The 18,392-nt window shown below is 37.4% G+C and overlaps 1 protein-coding gene across 6 annotated transcripts in view; it reads right to left on the bottom strand.

Annotated features, from left to right (window-relative positions):
• The window catches only part of ssbp2b (single stranded DNA binding protein 2b), a 761,138-nt gene that overhangs the window by 433,719 nt on the left and 309,027 nt on the right, over positions 1 to 18,392 (bottom strand). For all 6 annotated transcript variants that reach the window (XR_007935389.1, XM_051929625.1, XM_051929622.1 and 3 more), the window contains exon 2: positions 6,866 to 6,938. Coding sequence is in view for 5 of the 6 variants with exons in the window: in XM_051929625.1 (XP_051785585.1) it covers positions 6,866 to 6,938 (73 nt within the window). In the remaining variant the exon portion in view is untranslated. The remainder of the gene's footprint in view (positions 1 to 6,865; positions 6,939 to 18,392) is intronic.

Here is an 18,392-nt window from a genome sequence, read left to right as displayed (position 1 = left end):
ATTTTAAACTTAACTATTTACAGTGCATACCAATTTATAAATATTATATCCGTTTGAGGCTACAAAGAAAAAAAAAACACTTCCTCCCCAGCGGGGAATCGAACTCGGGTCTCTACGGCGCGGCAGGGTTGCCGTGCTCTGAGTCAGCAAATCTCAGCGTTACACCACAGAAGGTGTTGTTACAGCCTTGAACCTTTTGTGAAAGTGTTTATTTGATGTTTGGCTGTTAGGCTTCACACATTCTATAGTTTATGCCTACATTTTGTAACATTTATTACTAAAATATGAAAAAGTTTCTGTTTTAACAATGTGTTTACACAGATGACTGTAGAAACGGAACACACATGAAATGCGTGTGTTCCAAATAACGATCTATTAATTCCACTCTAAAACTCCAGTTCAGTCACTCCCAGATAATCAAACAAGGCATTCGCTGGAAAAACTTAGTGAATGTGTTGCGATAGTGGGGGATGGAATAGCTGGCTTTTTGATGCTCGTCTTAAATCGGCACATTTAGAAGACAAAAGAGAGGTGAGAACGGTTTTAAGGTGGGCCGGATCTACGAGTTTTTTCGTAGACTCTGGTAATTCTAGTGTTAAGAACACAACTTTCATGGCAAAATACATAAACCATTATTGTGAAAAAATTACTTTGACTTAAAAAATACAACACTTGCTCTTTAAGGTTACACCTACCATTTCACAGAAATTGGTATCCTGCCTGTAAATGAATGTTTACTGGGAAGAAGGAAAGGAACCATGGCATTTATAACTGTCAAAACAGGGTACAATGTTCACTTTGAAATTAGAAAGGAAGAAATAAGAAGGTTAGACCAGTTGTGAGAGTTTCATTCATCAAACAGGGTGTGATAGTTCTGAAAGGATACATTATACATAGCAGAGTGTATTTATTATACAGGTAAAAACGAGACACCAGTAGAAATTTGTTAACTGTTAGAAATATTCATATATCATTTGTATTGTTGATAACATCAGAAAGCCACCTTTTTTACTTGTCACAAAGAGGTGACGCATAGAGGGGTGTGGGCATTTTTTTACCTTCTGACACAGCTGTCTCTCTTCGCAATACACAGCCAAAACCCATCCCTCATCACTCCCACCTCAGAAACCGTTTATGATCACATTTTTTCAGACTGTAAAGATGACCCTTCAATCACCCCACCCCCTTTCACTCTCCAAAATTATTTTTATATTCAATCACATCTTCACACTTTGTTAAGGGGCCATTCCCCAAATTCCACAATCACTGAAGAAGTCAAAAACAAGATTAGAAAACAGAATTTGTTCCACTTGAAATACTGATGACAATGATAATAAAGTAGCTCTTAATCATTAAGTAAAATAAGCTTATGCTTCAGTCACCAAGGAAAACAGAACAGAACATACTCTTTAAAGAAAGTAGGTGACAACTTTAAGTATAAATAGGTATAAGTAGGCAAGATTAAGCATTATTTGATCAATGTTTGTTGAAATACTGTACATCTTCAAAGTTAGAAAGCAATGAAATGGGAGATGTTTTGTTCCATACAAAAAATGGTTTCTTCAATAGAATTATCTTTTAAAAATATTGCCCACCGATTTCTGTAGAAAGCAGATTTTGAGAATCAGTTGTGTGACAACTGAGAAAGCTCTCTTTAGTAGCCTATATCACAGGGGTTGGTTTAATAGCGTCTGCTGAGACAGTATTCAGTCAATGCAGATGTAAAATTTCTTTGTATAAATTTTTCTTCACGTTAATAAAGATGGTTTGAAAGGCAATATTAGAGTCTAGTTAGGCTTCCTTGTTGCTGGGGATCTTGGGATACTGTTGGCCAAAGGAGAGAAAGAAGAGGGGGGAGATGTGTCCGAAGGCAAGAGGAGAGGGGGAAAGTAAAGAGTGGAACTGAGGGTAGGAACTTTGAATGTTGGCAGTATGACTGGTAAGGGGAGAGAGTTAGCAGATATGATGGAGAGAAGGAAGGTTGATATATTGTGCGTGCAAGAGACTAAATGGAAGGGGAGTAATGCCAGGTGGAATGGAGGTGGATTCAAATTGTTCTATCATGGTGTGGATGGGAGGAGAAATGGGGTAGGAGTTATTCTGAAGGAACAGTATGTCAAGAGTGTTTTGGAGGTAAACGGAGTGTCAGGCAGAGTAATGATTATGAAGCTGGAAATTAGAGGTGTGATGATGAATGTTAGTGCATATGCACCGCAGGTTGGTTGTGCAATGGGTGAGAAAGAAGATTTTTGGAGTGAGTAGGATGAAGTGATGAACAGTGTACCCAAGGGACAGAAAGTGGTGATTGGAGCAGATTTCAATGGGCATGTTGGTGAAGGGAACAGTGGAGATGAGGAGGTGATGGGTAGGTATGGTGTCAAGGAGAGGAATGAAGAAGGTCAGAGGATAGTGGATTTTGCCAAAATGATGGACATGGCTGTGGTGAATACGTATTTTAAGAAGAGGGAGTTACACAGGGTTACGTACAAGAGTGGAGGAAGATACACACAGGTAGATTACATACTATGCAGAAGAGTTGATCTGAAGGAGATTGAAGACGGCAAAATGGTGGCAGGGGAAAATGTAGTTAAGCAGAATAGGATGGTGGTCTGTAGGATGACGTTGGAGATCAAGAAGAAGAAGAGAGTGAGGGCAGAGCCAAGAATCAAATGGTGGAAATTGAAAAAGGAAGACTGCAAGGTTGAGTTTAGGGAGGAGGTGAGACAGGCACTGGGTGGCAGTGAAGATTTACCAGACAGCTGGGAAACTACAGCAGATGTAGTAAGGGCGACAGCAAGAACAGTGCTTGGTGTGACATCTGGAAAGGAGAAAAAGGATACCTGGTGGTGGAATGAGGAAATACAGGAGAGTATACAGAGGAAAAGGATGGCAAAGAAGAAGTGGGATTGTGAGAGAGATGCAGAAAGTAGACAAGAGTACAAGTAGACAAGAGTACAAGGAGTTATATGAGAGGGTGGACACTAAGGAGGGAGAAAAGGACCTGTACCAATTGGCTAGACAGAGGGACCGAGCTGGGAAAGTTGTGCAGCAGGTTAGGGTGATAAAGGATAAAGAAGGAAACGTACTCACAAGCAAGGAGAGTGTGTTGAGCAGATGGAAAGAGTACCTTGAGAGGCTGATGAATGAAGAGAACGAGAGAGAGAAGAGGTTGGATGATGTGGAGATAGTGAATCAGGAAGTGCAACGGATTAGCAAGGAGGAAGTAAGGACAGCTATGAAGAGGATGAGAAATGGAAGTCCGTTGGTCCAGATGACACACCTATGTAAGCATGGAGGTGTTTAAGAGAGATGGCAGTGGAGTTTTTAACCAGATTGTTTAATGGAATCTTGAAAAGTGAGAGGATGCCTGAGGAGTGGAGAAGTGTACTGGTGCAGATATTTAAGAATAAGGGGGATGTGCAGGACTGCAGTAATTACAGGGGAATAAAATTGATGAACCACAGCATGAAGTTATGGGAAAGAGTAGTGGAAGCTAGGTTAGGAAGTGAGGTGATGATTAGTGAGCAGCAGTGTGGTTTCATGCCAAGAAAGAGCATCACAGATGCAATGTTTGCTCTGAGGATATTGATGGATAAGTTTAGAGAAGGCCAGAAGGAGTTGCATTGCGTCTTTGTGGACCTGAAGAAAGCATATGACTGAGTCCCTCGAAGGAGCTGTGGTATTGAGGAAGTCGAGAGTGGCAGAGAAGTACATTAGAGTTGTACAGGATATGTACAAGGGAAGTGTGACAGTGGTGAGGTCTGCAGAAGGAGTGACGGATGCATTCAAGTTGGTGGTGGGATTACATCAGGGATCGGCTCTGAGTCCTTTCTTATTTGCAATGGAGATGGACAGGTTGACAGACGAGATTAGACAGGAGTCCCCGTGGCCTATGATGTTTGCTGATGACATTGTGATCTGTAGCGATAGTAGGGAGCAGGTTGAGGAGACCCTGGAGAGGTGGAGATATGCTCTAGAGAGGAGAGGAATGAAGGTTAGTAGGAACAAGACAGAATACATGTGTGTAAATGAGAGGGAGGTCAGTGGAATGGTGAGGATGCAGGGAATAGAGTTGGCGAAGGTGGATGAGTTTAAATACTTGGGATCAACAGTATAGAGTAATGGGGATTGTGGAAGAGAGGTGAAAAAGAGAGTGCAGGCAGGGTAGAATGGGTGGAGAAGAGTGTCAGGAGTAATTTGTGACAGACAGGTATCAGCAAGAGTGAAAGGGAAGGTCTACAGGACAGTAGTGAGACCAGCTATGTTATATGGGTTGGAGATGGTGGCACTGACCAGAAAGCAGGAGACAGAGCTGGAGGTAGCAAAGTTAAAGATGCTAAGATTTGCACTGTGTGCGACAAGAATGGATAGGATTAGAAATTAGTACATTAGAAGGTCAGCTCAAGTTGGACGGTTGGGAGACAAAGTCAGAGAGGTGAGATTGCGGTGGTTTGGACATGTGCAGAGGAGAGATGCTGGGTATATTGGGAGAAGGATGCTAAGGATAGAGCTGCCAGGGAAGATGAAAAAAGAGGAAGGCCTAAGGCTAAGCGAAGGTTTCTAGATGTGGTGATAGAGGACATGCAGGTGATGGGTGTAACAGAGCAAGATGCGGAGAAGGAGAAGGAGAAGAAGGAAGCAAAGGAATTGGGAAGAATAGCTCCTTTAATATTTATTTTTTATTGTCAATCTTTTTTTTGTTTTTTTTACTGTACAGTCTATAAAGTACACATTTTGAAACAGTCAGTGTTTTAATGGTATGTGCAAAATATGTTTATTTCTTGTTCAGTTCTTATTTTTTTATGTTGCACAATAAAAATATCTTGAATATCAATTATGAATGAACCTTGTCACCTTATTCAAGCCATTTTTTAAAAAAAATCTATAACTTATTTGTTTAGGACAGCATTAAATTACCGTATTTTTCGCACCATAAGACGCACTTTTTTTTCCCCAAAAGAAGGTTGGAAATGTCTGTGCGTCTTATGGAGCGAATATTGCGTCACAGACCATGATGTGTATTATCTGACAAAAGCAGACATCCAGGGGTAGAGGGCGACAAAACTCACTGTTACGTTACAGGCATTCCCTCTGTGCTTGGAGGAATGTTAGACTCATTGACTCGGCATCTAATCCTTGCGTGTGCCGTGAGTTGCGAAATGTAAACAAAAGCAAGATGGCATCTACATCTCATGAGGGAGCGAAGCGAGTGCAGAAAAAAAAAAAGCAGAGGTTGTTTTGCGCATTATCACTGAGTCGGACTCTGGACTCCACAGATTACCAGCCGCTGGACTACTTCAGGCTGTTTTTTCCTGAAGCTGCCTTTCAGCTACTGTCAAACGAGACAAACAGGTATGCAGAGCAATTTTTTGAATTGAGGGCTGTGCTTGCACCGCATTCTCATTTTTCAAACTGGAAACCCACAACAAAACATGAGATGAAGGGCTTTGTGGCATTACAAATATAGATGGGACTAGACTGGCGATATAAGTTCAGGAAGCATTGGTCCAAACATGCTTTGTCCCCTGGTGGCTTTGGACAGGTTATGTCGCGTGATGATAGGTACGTGATGCTGCAAAGTGATTGTGAGCAACTGAGCTTAATAAATTCTGACATTAGCGATGAGGAGTTCTTGGGGTTTCCATAAAACTAGAAGAGTGCTTGAAACTTAAAGTCTCTCCTTATTTGTTAATGACAGTGATGATGTTTCTTAATACCGCTGTTGAATTTACATGGTTGAAATATTATTCTGCTATATTTTATTAAACATATTAGTGCACCATTTGGTTCAGAATATTTTTTTTCTTGTTTTCATCCTCTAAACCTAGGTGCGTCTAATGGTCAGGTGCGTCTTATGGTGCAAAAAATACGGTAGCTTTAGACATGACTGTTGGTTTCCTGTTTATGTATACATTGATTATTCAACTACTTAACCATACTTTAGCAAAAAAGCATTCTTTTGCATGTTTTGAGCATACAACTGGATAACAGATGTGTGTATTATACAACATTAGCAACGCAAAAAAAAATTTTTCCCCTGGCCCTTGGTGATCTGCCTATTGCAGTTTGACTTTGTGACACTGCTACTTCAATGCCTATTTTTGCTCAAATGAAAGCACTCTGTACTGCTATGGTTGAGGAATTTCCTATCTTATTTGAATTTTAATAAATTAAAATTAGCTCCACAGGGATCAAAAATGCTATTATACAAAATATAACAGCCTTTCTTGGACACAACTCTATTTTAGCTTCAACTCTTCAGAGCAATGTTACACCTTTATCATTTAGCCATTTCTTTTTTCTGACTTCTTAATAATTGGTGAGAAAGGTAGAGGATTACTATAAAGAGGGAACATCTAAAAAAAGTTAAAAATAAAATTATACTATTGAAAACAGATGGATGAATGAGTGATGTAGACAAATTGTATTTTTATTGTTGTTTTGCACTGTTTATGAAAATCTCATAACATTCTTAAAACTGCTTAATCCAACTCAGGGAAGTATATGGTGCCAGTCTTCCAGAACTGCGAGCGAAGAAAAAAAAAAACAGCCCCATTTAATTCTGGTGCCTTTGTCATTTTAACTGTAACAGTTTGTTGATAGTAATTGAAGTATAGCATGATAAAAAGTTTTGTGGCACTGCCACTTGCTCTCTTGGCCAATTGTCAAAATGATTATAGATTAGAATGTTTCTACTTGAGTACTGAAAATAATAATTCGCTTAAAAACACACTATACTGTATAAATAAGATGTCCCATAATACAATTACTGCATGGTTTAAGTATGATTGCCACTCAGATTTCAAATCAAAAACTTTGGCCAAAATCACCTTTAACAGTTGAAATAAAAAATCTGAACACCTACCTCTGACAGAAATGTCTGTGCCGATTTCTGTGCTCCTACATGGAGCAAATATTCATAAACATATAGCGCTAACCTGGGGAAAAAAAAGCAAAAAGAAAATGGTTAATTTTTATAGTACTGAATGTATTTAAAAATAGCCAAGTAGAAATTTCTGAAAAAAGAGCCTGTAATCACAGGGATCAAAATATTTCATCTATAGCTAACTTGGGAGCTCCCCTATGAAGCTGTTGGTTAAAGCGTTTTATTATAGTTTCAATAGCTGAGGGCTTTCAGTTCCACAAACTGTGTTAATGAAAGGGTGCGACAGGGCTCACAAAGTACAATTTCATCACCTGCCCATGAAAAGAATGAATTAGGAAGCAGGCGATGTACTGTACCTTACTGCTACTTATTTACTACACAGCACTATGTCAAGGAAACCCTAAAAGGTTTATTTTGCCTTTGAGTGCATTTGAGCAAATTTTTAGCCTGGCTAAATGGTTAATATGTTTTGTTACATAACTATGATATAAACAACTGAGCATATAATAAGTGACTACCAACTCCCTACTGTCCATGAGGCTATGTTTGAATGGGTTGCACAGAAAATTAAAAAACTAGGAATTGGATGTGGATACATTAACACGCATTTTCAGTGAATCAATCACAATCGATTAGTACTTGACCATAGGCTTGTGCTGAAAGGCAATATCATTAGCAATCGACAACCGACTGCTTACATCACTGATTAATTTTTCTTTCCTGATGATCTGAACTATGTGATTAATAACCAGTTTACACTAGGCACTTGGATCCCAATGCGGATAGGCTGTAAATGCATTGCATTTAGCTAAATACTTCAAATACTTTTTCGCAGAAAGGTACAAATCCAATTACATTTTCATTCGCAAAATTTAAATTAGCAATCTGACAACTTCTACTGTTGTGGGGTTCAACATGGTAGGTGTGCTGTTTTACATTTTTACTGAAAATGAAAGTCCAGGTAATAAGCCTACTGTGTCATATTGCTAAGAGAAGACAAAAGAAACAGAATCTAAATACTAAATGCTACAATAATGATAGCAGTAGCTAAAGCCACAACTTTGTAGCTGTTACTATGGATGCAAAAAATCAAGACTGGTGAAAAAAAGTCCTGCTTAGATCGTTTAACATACAGTTAGGTCCATAAATATTTGGACAGAGACAACCTTTTTCTAATTTTGGTTCTGCACATTACCACAATGAATTTTAAATGAAACAACTCAGATGCAGTTGAAGTGCAGAATTTCATCTTTAATTCAGTGGGGTGAACAAAACGATTGCATAAAAATGTGAGACAACTAAAGCATTTTTTAACACAATCACTTCATTTCAGGGGCTCAAAAGTAATTGGACAAATTAAATAAATGGAAATAAAATGTTCATTTCTAATACTTGGTTGAAAACCCTTTGCTGGCAATGACAGCCTGAAGTCTTGAACTAATGGACATCACCAGATGCTGGGTTTCCTCCTTTTTAATGCTCTGCCAGGCGTTTACTGCAGCAGCTTTCAGTTGCTGTTTGTTTGTGGGCCTTTCTGTCTGAAGTTTAGTCTTCAACAAGTGAAATGCATGCTCAATTGGGTTAAGATCAGGTGACTGACTTGGCCATTCAATAATTTTCCACTTCTTTGCTTTAATAAACTCCTGGGTTGCTTTGGCTGTATGTTTTGGGTCATTGTCCATCTGTATCATGAAATGCCGCCCAATCAATTTGACTGCATTTAGCTGGATTTGAGCAGACAGTATGTCACTGAACACCTCAGAATTAATTCGGCTGCTTCTGTCCTGTGTCACATCATCAATAAACACTAGTGTCCCAATGCCACTGGCAGCCATGCACGCCCAAGCCATCACACTGCCTCCACCGTGTTTTACAGATGATGTGGTATGCTTTGGATAATGAGCTGTCTCTAAGGCGGTGGAGAAGAAAAGACATGAGGTTTCAAAAATATACCTGTCAAAAATGACTATATGTCACAGTTGGTGTTATATTGCCACTGGTATTGATTGTAACACCTTATCCAGTGTAGATGCCACACGGGCTGGATGGGCATCCCGGCCAGGAGAGGGAACAGACATGGAAGGAAGGACCAGAAAGGGTGGATGGACAGTCCATTAAAAAGAGAAGTTGCTGGAGGTTTATTATTTCCCCAACACACTAGATGGCAGCAGCCCTGGAGGTTGGTGCACAGTAAGAAGTCAGCACGGCATGCTGGGATATGTAGTCCGGCAGAGCAGCCCTGCTGGGGTCACTGGTTGCCATGAGAGGGTGCTGTAGGGAGACAAGCTCCCTATTATGGACTTCCGTGTAACCCGGAAGTACAGTCATTGGGCATCGGTCTGTGATAAAAGACACCGCACTTCCTTATTCAAGTGAGTCGGAGCTGGGAGGTAGTGGAGCAACGCTTGAGTGGAGGAGGGTAGTGCGGTAGGGAGAAAAAGAGAGATATAGTGAGAAAGATCTGCTTGTGTCACATTTGGAGGGAGTTAAAATTAAAAATCTTTGATTATTTAAACCTGGGACTGGACAAGTCTTCGTGTTAGGGTTTGGGGCTCACTGACGCCCTGGGTTTATCACACCAGTCTTTTTAGAATAAATAAACCATCAGTGAGTCAGCGCGTTTCGAAACATGATCAGTTGTGTAGGAGGCATACATCAGGCTTTCTTAAGGGTAGCAACTTCCTGGAGTGGTGCAATCTTTGAATCACAAATGCCTTTCACTGGCCCAAACAGAACTGGACCTTGATTATTACAAGCAAAAGGGATACCATTTAATCTACAGTTCTAACTCGATCCTATAATGGACCAATAACTGTATAGGGGTGGGATTTTGGAGGTTGATGCATGTGGCTTAGCAGGAATAATACTGCTTTAAAAAACTTTAGAAAGAATACATAAAGCAAATATCATTTATTCACATAAATAATATGAAATAATTCTGGAACCCTTGTATCCATCTCGAGCTACCATACTAATATTTAGTATTTTATTCATAACAGCTGGTGAAACAAGTCTTTAGCGCTTATGTTAGCAGCATAGGCTAAACTTGTGTCATACACTAGATGGTGTATACACAAATTCAAGTTCATTATTTGTGAATCTTTCACAATAACAACCTAACTTGACCAAACTAAAGATAAGCTGTAAATGCATTTGTGAAAAGATGATCCAGATCACATTTGGAGTTAGACATAGGTAGCCACCAGACTTATCTGTACAGGGGATGTGATACTGGATCTTCATTTGGGCATGATTTGGGCACTGGAAACATTAATACCAGGAGAAAATGTAATGTGGTTAAATTTTATTTTAAAACATTTCAAATTCAAAACTCATTAATAGTTGACGTATGCTAGGGCCTAAGTGTCGCTCATAACAAGAGGTGCTAGAATTTTTGAGTACTATGTTTAAAAATGTACAAGTTGTAATCAGCGAAAAACCCCACTAATTCCTGACTAGCAACAGTCTCAGTCTTCAGGTATTGAGAACAAAAAAATTTAAAAAGCCATATAAAGAGAAAGATACAATTTTAAGTACTATTGTATATAAACCAAGGGATATTATGCATAATATTTATCCTGCAGTAATGAGACCAGATACAGTATGCTGCATGCAATTCTGCCCACTGCAAAAAAGGAAAAAAAAAAGACTTGCTTCCTCTGGACAGTTTATAGCACTGTTAAGTGCATCGTTGTAATAAAAGAATGACCCTTTCTTTTAGGCTAGGAAAAAGAAAGTGGTTTAGTTTTAAACAAAGAAAACAATATAAAGCGAATTCTGGTCTGCAAAATTCTAAAAAGCATGAATAAATGAATACATCAGAGTTCTATCAGTTACATAGTAAATCTCTAAATTGCAGACAATAGTGAAAATTAAAATGTGGTGAAAACGGGAAATCATTTCTCACCATAAAAGATAACTACGATTTGAAACAAACCGCTGAGTCATGAAATTGCCTGGACACTAGTGTAACTTGAAAAATATCACTGGTCAGATACTGTGATGTATGGTTTCCTCTGATTTGTAAACCTTTTCCTGGACATCTTAAAACATTTGACATAAAAAGTTTGTTGTGAATTGAAACTGATGGGAGGCTTGAACCACATAAGCTTACAAAGCAACAAAAGTATGTTATGCTGCATTCATTTTCTACACATTTAGTATTGTACAGTAAATACACCATGAATATAGGCATTACCTCAGAATATGGAGCTCCAACAAAGGAGGTCAAATATGTAGTATAAAGTTAAAAGTTAACTACATTCTGGAGCGCCTAATAAAGGGAATACCAACTGTATTAGATTATTAAAGAAGTGCTGGTTTGGAACCAAAAATCAGTTGTTACACTACGGACAATCCTCAACAGCAAGTTACTTGAATCTACTGCTTTTTATTGTTTTTTGGGACTGTCTTATGAGTGTTGTTCTAAATAAACAATTGTTGAGGCTTTCTGTTCATGTTCATTCAAAAACCGCCACTCCTCAATACAAGTGTTAGCTAGTTATTGTCAAAGAGTGTACATTTCAAGCATTTTACTATTTGGGGGTGGGGGAGTGAAATGGAAAGCAACTTTAAAAATACTAAGGATATTTACTTTAAGAAATAAAACGTGTGCTGTCAAAACTGAAATATAAAAATAAAACTAAAATTCTGTAATGTTACAGTGCTTATTTGGCAAACACTTTATTTGGTCATTTCTACCCCAAATGGTAAAATAAAACAATCACACACAATCAAAAAATGCAACAATATCAAGTCAGCTATTCATTTTAAAGCCTACAGTTCAAAATTCTTTCTGTGCTATATCATCTAGACCTCATACGTGTACAATATGCTATTCTGAAGCCTCAGTACATTATTTTAGCCAATTCTCCTTGACTTTCATAATGCCATTAAAAAAAGTAAAGGTCTTTCAATGTAAACTTAAAACCCGTGACCCAATTCTCCCTTGTTTATTAAGGCAAAGTAAATTCTTTAAGTGAAAAAACTTTCTTTCACTTGTAATTAGACGTTTAAATCACAGACCTGTTCTTCTTAAATGTCATGCCCCAACAGGCACAAAACAAAATGCAGTAAACATGCCACTGGATCACCTAAGTTGCAGCGATGAAAGACAAAAAAAATAAAAAGGAGTTAACCAACAAGAATACTAAGAGCAGCAAGCAAATTTTTCACTTATTGAACCCTGCAAGGGAAGTACATATGTAATTAACTTGGGCTGCAAAGGCAATAATCCAAAATCAAACTCAAACAAAACAAAAAAGGAGTTCAAGCAAGTAAACAAATGCTTAAAGATAATCATCATTACAAACATGCTGCCCACTTCAAAGCTAAAAGAGAAACATTAACCTCCTTATTGCACTTTGGTGCACCTACTGTATGTGCGTAGTACTTGAATATTGGATGTGGATGACTGGATGTGGTAAACCACATTTGGATTTAAAACAACTAAGGCAAAACAAAGAGGCTGAGTGTACAGTGATGGAATTAGATTCTGAAAACTAAATATTTTTGACCTTTGCCAATGAGACTAAATATATATATATATATATATATATATATATATATATATACATACACACATATAATATAATATAATATAATATAATATAATATAATATAATATAATATAATATAATATAATCTATACTAATAAAAGGCAAAGCCCTCACTCACTGACTGACTCACTCACTCATCACTAATTCTCCAACTTCCCGTGTAGGTGGAAGGCTGAAATTTGGCAGGCTGATTCCTTACAGCTTACTTACAAAAGTTAGGCAGGTTTCATTTCGAAATTTTATGCGTAATGATCATAACTGGGACCTCTTTTTTGTCCATATACTGTAATAGAGTGCACCTCCATGGCCGTGGGAGGCGGAGTTGCGTATCACGTCATCACGCCACCCACGTAATCACGTGAACTGACTGTGAACGCAGTACGTACAAAACAAGGAAGAGCCCCAAAGACGCTGAAGAAAACATTCATTACACAATTGAGAAGGCAGCGAAACAATAAGAAGCGAGCGAGTGACGCATACAAGCATATTCATAAGTGCAGCTACTGCGGAAACAAAGCACGGTGTAAACCGTAAGTTTAAATTAAGTTTATAGAAATGCTCCCGCTGCCGTTTGCAATACCATATTCGCGACTTACAAGTTTAATGAGAAGACACGAGGTATAAACGAGACTTTGGATCACTTTGTAACGGAGTTAAAATTGCTGTAGCAAGAAACGTTTAAGTGCCGGGTCTTAGCTAACATTAAATAAAGCCGTGGACATCGCAACATCACACAAGAGAGCGGCTCACGTAAACATATGAAGCGACTGACGCATACAGACATATTCATGTGTGCAGGTACTTCGGAAACAAAGAACCGTGTAAACCTAAAGTTTAAATTAAGTTCATAGACCTACAAAAGGTTGCCATTGATTTGAGGCAAGATTGCTTTTCTCCTGTACAACTATACGTTGCATTCTCAACAGTAAGCTTGCACGGCTTCGTCATATTACAACCGGAGTGCTGAACTGACAATGTGATATACAAACAGAACAATCGTAAGAACAGGATTAAATAAAAAGGCTGCTTCCGTTGGCAAAGCAACGAAAAAGGAAGACCTTATATGACGTTCGTTTATAAAACAGCGGAGAGGCTGTGTGAAGTCAGCTTCACAAAAAAACAGATCCTTAACAAATTTTTATTGGTATATTTTCACTCAATTTAAAAAGGTTTTCTTCTTAATAAAAATTTAAAAGCAGTACTTCGCCGCTGCAAAGCACGGGGATGTATATATATAGATAGATAGAGATAGATAGAGATAGATAGAGATAGATAGAGATAGACAGAGATAGATAGAGATAGATAGATAGATAGATGTGTATGTATGTAGATATGTATATATGTGTATATATATGTAGATATGTAAATATGTATATGTATATATATGTGTCTGTATGTGTATATATATATATATATATATATATATATATATATATATATATATATATATATATATATATGTGTGTGTGTGTGTATGTATGTATGTGTGTATATGTATATGTATATATATGTTGATATATGTATATATATGCGGATTTGTATATGTATATATATATGTATATATGTAGATATGTGTATATGTAGATATGTATATATAAGTATATATGTTTATGTATATATATGTTTACATAACCTCTTTAACACACTACTTCTCCGCTGCGAAGCGCGGGTATTTTGCTAGTATAATATATAATCCTAAGCCTAAAAGTGCAATGATTTTCTGTGAAGTTTTTATGTCATGTTTTTTGTCACACTTTAAATCTGGCTTATTTTAAAACCTACATATATATGTTTGGCATCATTCTTTTCAGAATTTATTGAACTTTAATGTGATGTTGTTATGATTTTCAGATTCTTATTCCCTTTTTAAATTATAAACTAGAAAATATCAAGAACTCAACAAGACTTTGTGGCAAGAGATTTAACCATGCCCGGGGCCGTAAATAAAAGACAAAGAGTAGGACAGCTGCTGTACAGGCTTTTAAATGTTCACAACGTGAGTGGCAGAGATGCAAAGTGGCTGGCACGTAGCACAGGCCGGGGGGTGGAGGGACAGGGTTGGACAGCGAAGTGAGCAGGGGGGAACCCCCTAGTATAGATATATAGATATACTGTATACACACTTCTCATTTAATTAATTTGTGCTCATTTATAATCATCAGCTTATGCATAAACTTAGTTGAAAGTTACATAAAAAGAATTGCAAGGAAAAACAGCAACAGACAAACATCAACACCAAAATAACATAGGAAAAAGCAATTATCAGTATAGGCCTACAATTTGCATTATCAATCATTTTAAGTCTGTCATTATTTGTTTTATTTTTAATAGTTTTTTTTTTCTTTGTTTTTTTCACTTGGCCTACGTATTGCAAAATGTGTGTGGAGTACAGAAAAACTAAATACAATGGAACTGTGATTTATGCTTTAATTTGTAATAGAAAATACATATTTTATAATATATTTACATATATTGCTATGCACCTGGATGTAAAGGGGTGACAGTACTGCAAGGAGTTTATGACCATGAGATGAACTGCAGTCAAAAACAGACAATGGGGTCAAAACCAGGAAGGTGAAGGATCTTTCAACAAGTCCAAAATTCAAAGTCAAAATTCAAAGTCAAAATAAGCCTAGCCAGAAGTCAGAAACCAAAATAACTTTTAAAATAACACAAGCAGTCTTAAAGAAAGTATCCATAATCTTGTCTTGTATTCTATCCATCCATTTTCCAACCCGCTGAATCTAAACACAGGGTCATGGGGGTCTGCTGGAGCCAATCCCAGCCAACACAGGGCACAAGGCAGGAACCAATCCTGGGCAGGGTGCCAACCCACCGCAGGACATCTTGTATTCCATTGAAGTGGGAAGTCAAAAAATCCTACTTGAAATGTTCAACTGGAACATCCTCTTAAGTCAGATTTCAAAGTTTGTCCGACTTCAGATTGATCATGCTGTAAATCTAAAATGGCAACATAGACTACACACCTTTATAAGTGGATATGATGCTACAGTGTTTGGATACGCAAAATGCAGTGTAACGCATTGATATAAACTGCTATTTATTCTGATGGAGCATGCACAACACAGGTTTTCCTGGACGTGTCCGTATTGGTTTTCCAAATGTTTTACTGGAATGTGGTCAACTCAAGTGTGAGGTCAGCTCCAACATCCAACTTCTTGGGTAAATGAAATACAGCATTAGGTAGAACTGCATAAAGATTTAGTAAGAAGAATTGGTCAATACTTGATATCTTTTATTTCATTTCTTTTTCACTCACTAAATGTTTTTATCAGACATACTTTTTGAGGTATAAAATCTCTGCTTACTCTCAGCTGCATTCAAGCTAAGCACTGGCACAAATAGACTAACCAAATATTTGTTTATAAACTAGCATCACCAAAATAAAATAGTCATGTCATGATATGTTCTAAACGGCTTAATCCAGACCAGGGTCGCAGGGGGTCTGGAGTCTATCCCAGCTAGCATAGGGCACAAGGCAGGAACAAACCCTGGACAGGGTGCCAGTCCATTGCAGATTAAAAAAAAGTCTGAATACTAAAAACAATTCCTCTTTTAGTGTCTGCAAGTTAAGAGGTGAAACTAAAAACACTGAATCGCATGTATTATCTGCTGTATATGAATTAGTGATATGATAATTTCCTGTCACTGCTACAAATTATTACACAATGCACCTTTAAGTATATTGCATGTACCATCACTCATTTCAAAAGAAAATTTCAACATTGGTTTAATAAAACTAAATGTTAGTAAAAATGTTCCCAACCTAGATTTAGAGGTATTTATTGTTTTTGCCAAAACAAAGTACATGGCATTGTATCTGACAGTTTACTAAATGACAGCATATCACTTTTTTCTTGGTTACACAATTAACATCAGTGAACAGAAGGTGTTGGTATAGTTTCTGTTTCACCTGACTGTACTTGCTTGGCTCCCTGACTAACAATTCTGGATTCAACTTAACCTGGTTTTATTTCACCTGAAGACCTGCTAAAGTTCAGCCTCTATAACTTTCTCCATCACAGCTGTTCCTATTGCATTAATTAGTTAGTTACCTCTTTACTAATCCATCCAAAAAAGTGGAATTCATGACAACTGAATGTGCAGTTTGCCTTTTTGTTTAACTGATAAATTCTAAAATCGGATGTACATGTTGTTACAGGAAATAGACTGAAAGGAAAAAAAAAAACCTGTGAAGACTGCAGGAGAAGGCAATGTGCAAAGTTATAAATGATGAGAAAGCACTACAATTTTACTATTTACATACGGTAAATTGACACCTAACAGGTAAAAGTACCATATTTATTGACATTATGTGGAGATAACATTATGAAATAAAAGCACTTTCCTTTTTTCTGTCTTGTTCAGTTTAATCTGTATGGTGGTGCAAAACAAGGGTTATTCTTGAAATATGTATATATTCTTTAAATATGAGATGATAGTATTTATTATACTTTGTAATTTAGTTTACAATAAGAAATTATTGCTGTTGAAAATACAGCTCTTGTCAATAATTGCTTTCTTGTAACAATGTAATATGTGCCCTCTGCTAGTAGCCAGGAAATCCTAAAGTAATGGATGTCAGCATTTCTAGCCATAAGTAAACTTCTGAGACATGTTTGTTCAAATTTGAATGTGTTTAATGAATAGGAATTGTTTCACATTTTGCTTTTCATAGTATTTGTACTTTTTGTTGAATGTTTTGGGCATATTACTGTATCTATACAGGAAAGTACATACACATATATAATACTCTACACCAATTGCAGCTTACCCTTACAAATAATGAAACACTTATAAAAACAATGCAACCTAAAAATAATGAAACATTCATAAAGACAATAAAATGGTAGCACTCTGTCATTTAGACTGCCACTACCTGTCACCTTCCTTTTGGTGCAGCACTGACAACTCCATTTGGGTGCTGGCTAGGGTTGCATTGTATACTAGTACTAGAAAAGTACTGAAAAGCCCAAAGTTTAAAATGGCCCAGTACCACCTACTTGGGATTTTAAGAACCAGAAGTAAAATCAACTTTCCACTCAAACCCTTCCCCCTTACAAGTTGTAGATTTGCCAGGGAAAAACATGCTTAGCCGTGCTGGAGACTTCACAAAAGAACATGTTTCAGCATGATAGGGACTTCAAGGGGGACAAACAGCCACTGTTGTATTGCAAGACACACATTTAATGCTAACAAAAGGGAAGTGGTGCGTAGTGTAGTGCAATGGCGCAGCACACCCAGGAGGTGTACAATTGTACCAGGGAGGCTGGAGTAAGATAGGGGCAGGTAGGGGTTTGTAGATATCCGTTAATCGCTTCAGAACTGTTTTGGTATTGGTACTGAGGTTCAAAAGCTAATATTGATCCCGGAGTCAAAATTTCAGTACCAATCTAACATTAGTGCTGGCACTAACATTCATTGTGTGAGCTGTTGAAGTTATACAGTATTTGTGTTATCAGTTATGTTTAGATATTTGTGTATCTTAAATGGCTGTGTAAGGTAATGTTTTACCATCGCTAGGCTAACCTGAGAAGCAATAGTCTACTTTTAAATTCACAGGCATTTCTGATGATCTTTGGAGACCATGATGTGTCAGCAGTAAAATGACAGTCTTGCGTGCACACATGAAAATCTCTCTTTAGGGGCTCCACAGTACTCATATATTGTTTTACGTAGCACAGAATATTAAAACACCAATCACTTTTGGGAAGAGCACAAAATAAATTTAGAAGGGGAACCTTGAACTGAACAATGGTGAGTATTTTGTGTAGTTTGGGTCTGAGTCCTGCCAATATATACCCAAGCTATAAAAATAGACAATTTGAATAAAGCCAAAACAGATCTTTTACTAGACTGTGCAAAGCTGTGATTTTGATTTTATTTCTCACTTTTAGCAGTATACATCCCAAAATGTTATGTTCACT

Source organism: Erpetoichthys calabaricus, chromosome 7 (assembly GCF_900747795.2).
Source record: "Erpetoichthys calabaricus chromosome 7, fErpCal1.3, whole genome shotgun sequence".
NCBI lineage: Eukaryota > Metazoa > Chordata > Cladistia > Polypteriformes > Polypteridae > Erpetoichthys > Erpetoichthys calabaricus.
Note: the sequence above shows the minus strand (reverse complement) of the source record. Positions and strands in the feature narration are given on the sequence as shown.